We start from the raw sequence: 3,279 nt of genomic DNA, 5'->3' as shown, positions 1-3,279 counted from the left end.
AGCTGTTGTCTCACACGTCTGTACGGCCTCGCAGCAGAGGAAGTTGCTGCAACATTCGTTGCTGCTGCAGGAGTAGCTGCAGTTGCTGCAATGTATGGAGCTGGCTCACGTGGCCCCACTATGAAATCCGATTGGCTTTGTGAAGGCATCGGAGGCGCAAACAGAACTATTAACGGGAGATCTGCTGTTGAGTCGCAACGAAGCTTACTGCAGCTGCAGATGTTGCTGTTGTTGCTGCTGCTGCTGGCATTGCTGCTGCTGCAGCGGTGGGCTCAAAAGATGTACACAGCAGAAGGCGATCCATGAGGAAAGCAGCAAACTAAAACTAATTAGAAGTTCTGCTGCAGTTGCTGCTGCAGTTGCTGCTAATGTTGCTGGTGCTGCAGTATCGGAGGCCCACGAGGCCCACTGGGGCCCCCAGTGAGGCACGCGGGGGCCCCACACCATTTTCTTTTTGCAGTTTTCTGTCTCTTCCTAAATTAAATAAGTGTTTTTATTGGTTTATGATCAGAAGTTCTGCACTGCAGCTGTTGAGGTGTTGTTGGCAGTGCTGCTGCAGCGTCACCCGCCGTGGCAAGAGGGGGCCCCCAGGGCCCTATGAAGCCTTGCATCTCTTAGGGGCCCCTAGGGCCCCTCAAACCCGTAGAACTGCCGCAGAGACTCTCGCTATGTCTGAGGCGACTGCTTGCAGTGCTTAAACCCCGGAGAACAGCGGCGAACCGCAGCAGCAGCAGCAACGACTGCAGCAACTGCAACGGCAACACAACGCGTAAAGAAACAAGAAGGGTCCTCGAAGCCGGAACAGCAGCAAGGCCAGACGAAACGGCAGGCGGACCTCTGCTGCTGTTGTTGCTGTTGCTGTTGCTGCTGCTGCTGCGGCTACGCAGATGACCGCCGGTTTCCTTCTGTCAAGATCCTTTTGCATTTCTGCTGCTGTTGCTACTCCTGCTGCTGCTGCAGCGCAAACAAGTTCAGCACTATCCCCTGCTCCTGCTGCTGCTTGTGCGGTGAGGGACGTGGGCTGCAGGGGCCTCAGGGGGTCCACTGCCAGCTTCACCTTGGGGCGTCATGGAGTATGCACAAACATCAGGGCAGCAACCGCTGCAGCAGCAAACGCTGCAGCAGCAACTGCTGCAGTAACCGCATCTGCTGTTGCTGGCCAACGCCCATGGGTGCGCGTTCGCGCCGCTATCAGCTGCGGCAACTGCGTAGCCGCTGGGCAGCCGCAGCAGCTGCAGGAGCGCCAGCCGCTGCAGCAACAGATGCTGGTGCAGCAGTTCGCACAGCATCAACAGTATCAGCAGCCGTGGCAACAGCAGCAGCAGCGGTTTGCTAAGATCGTCCGGTGGTGTCCAGACACCCCACTTGCCCACGGGCTGGAGACGTTTCGGGAGGCGGAGGATTTCTTCAAGGCATGCGAGCAGCACAGGGGTACGTTTCTGCTGCTCTTGCTGCTGCTGGTGCTACTGATGCTGCTACTGTTGCTGGGGTATTAAGGGCTCTGCTGGTCACGCTGCTCTCGCTGCTGCTGCTGCTGTTGGTGCTGCTACTGCTTCGCTTGGGTGTCTAGAGAACTTCTCCTAGGTGTTGCACACTGCACTGCTGCTGTTGCGACTTGAGTTTTTGACTTTGCTTCTGCTACTGCTTGTGTTGCTGTTGCTTCTCAAGGCAAGATGAAACGAAGGGACTGGCTGGCTGCTCTCTCTTTGCTGTCTACGCGGCGTCGCCTGGACCTTCGGAGCCCTTCATTCAGAGCATTTGTTGCTGCTGCGCTGCAGCAGCAGGAGCTGCTGCAGGCGCCGTACATACACCTCACCATCCATCGGTGAGGACTGCAGCAGCAGCCACAGCAGGAACAGTAGCAACAGCAGCAAGTGTGATAGATCTAGGGAGGTCAACAGAAAGGGAAACGGGGAGAACAGCAGGTGGTACTGCAGCGCGACACGTTGCGGTTGCTGCTGCTGCTGCAGCTGCTGCTTCTACTGTTGTTGTTGCTTCTGCTGTGCCCATAGGCTTGGGGTCATAGGGTACAGTCCGGCTCTGTGGCAACTGACACAGCATCTGCAGCCGCTGCTGCAGCAACAGCAGCTCAGCAGCAAACAGCTTGCCGTCTGTGCATGGGGCCTGGCGAAGAATGGAGTCACGCAGCCCCCCGTGTGGGAACTCATCGGTATGCAGACAAAAACCCTAAACCCTAAACCCTAGGTGCTTGATCACACTAGAGACGAACCCTTCTACCTTCATGTTTCTTGACAAGTCCGCAATTCAGGGTATAGGGGCAGCGGCTTGGCGTTTTAGGGGTTAAGGTGTAGGGGGTTGGGTTTAGAGTTAAGGGTTTAGGGTTTAGAGCTTAGGGTTTGGGGTTTAGGATTTAATTTGTGACTGCAGGCGCGGAGGCTGTGCGGTTGGCAAAGGGCCTTTGCCTGGCGGACCTGTCGATGATCCTCTGGGCCTTTGCTCGCGTAGAGGTGGGCAAACCCTAAACCCTAAACCCTAAACCCTAGCTTTCGCTGCAACGAACAGTCCGTCATAACAGCAACAGCGCGCAGCAGCACTGCAGCAGCAACCGCAGCGCTTTAAGTGTGCCACCATCTGAATACAAGCAAGTCACTATAAGCTGTATGGTGATTTGCTAGTATTTAGATAGTGGCACAGTGCTAGCTAGGGGCCTTCGACAGAAAGGCCCCCGGCACGTAGACAACTGTTGTGCTGCGAGGACCTGTGCTGCTGCTGCGACGACATAGGCAGCCGCTGTTCCTCCTAGAACCACAGAACATGCTGCTGCTGCTGTTACTGTTGCTTCGGGGGGTGTCTGCGCAGCGCCTGAAGCCCGCTGAGATTTTGGGCCTCAGGCAGGAGGTTCTCAACCGCCTTGACGTCTTCGTCAGGCGTACGCTGGCTGCAGCAGCTGCACCCTACAGAGGAGGAGCAGCAGCAGCGCCTGCTGCTGCTGCTACTGCTTCTGCTTCTGCTGCTCCGGTTGCGCCTCAGTTGACGCCACGTTCTGAAGATGCGCCTCATGATTTGAGAGCAACGGCACATGTAGAAGCAGAATCAAGCGGAGCTGTTTCTGTTACTGATGCTGCTGCAGGTGCAGTGACACCTCACGACCTGTGCATGTTGATGAGGTCCTTTGCTGACCTCACCCCCGGTGACTCAGCGCTTATCATTCGTTTGCTCTACACACTCCTACTTGCCTGCCGCGTTCCGCCTTCAGTCCAGGCAACAGCGGCGGCACCGGCAGCGCCGGCAGCAGCAAACGTAGCAGTAGCAGCACCT

The 3,279-nt window shown here is 56.6% G+C and overlaps 1 protein-coding gene across 1 annotated transcript in view; it reads left to right on the top strand.

The window, feature by feature from the left end:
• Window positions 1-887: 887 nt before the first annotated feature.
• The window catches only part of EMH_0052260 (uncharacterized protein), a gene marked incomplete at both ends in the record, with an annotated part of 4,044 nt that continues 1,652 nt past the window's right edge, over window positions 888-3,279 (top strand). Inside the window, 5 exons of the mRNA XM_013496858.1 lie at window positions 888-1,431; window positions 1,669-1,825; window positions 2,013-2,170; window positions 2,389-2,468; window positions 2,821-3,267. Coding sequence (XP_013352312.1) covers window positions 888-1,431; window positions 1,669-1,825; window positions 2,013-2,170; window positions 2,389-2,468; window positions 2,821-3,267 — 1,386 coding nt within the window. The remainder of the gene's footprint in view (window positions 1,432-1,668; window positions 1,826-2,012; window positions 2,171-2,388; window positions 2,469-2,820; window positions 3,268-3,279) is intronic.

This window comes from Eimeria mitis, genomic scaffold (genome assembly GCF_000499745.2).
Source record: "Eimeria mitis Houghton genomic scaffold, Emh_scaff2336, whole genome shotgun sequence".
Lineage (NCBI taxonomy): Eukaryota > Apicomplexa > Conoidasida > Eucoccidiorida > Eimeriidae > Eimeria > Eimeria mitis.
Note: the sequence above shows the minus strand (reverse complement) of the source record. Positions and strands in the feature narration are given on the sequence as shown.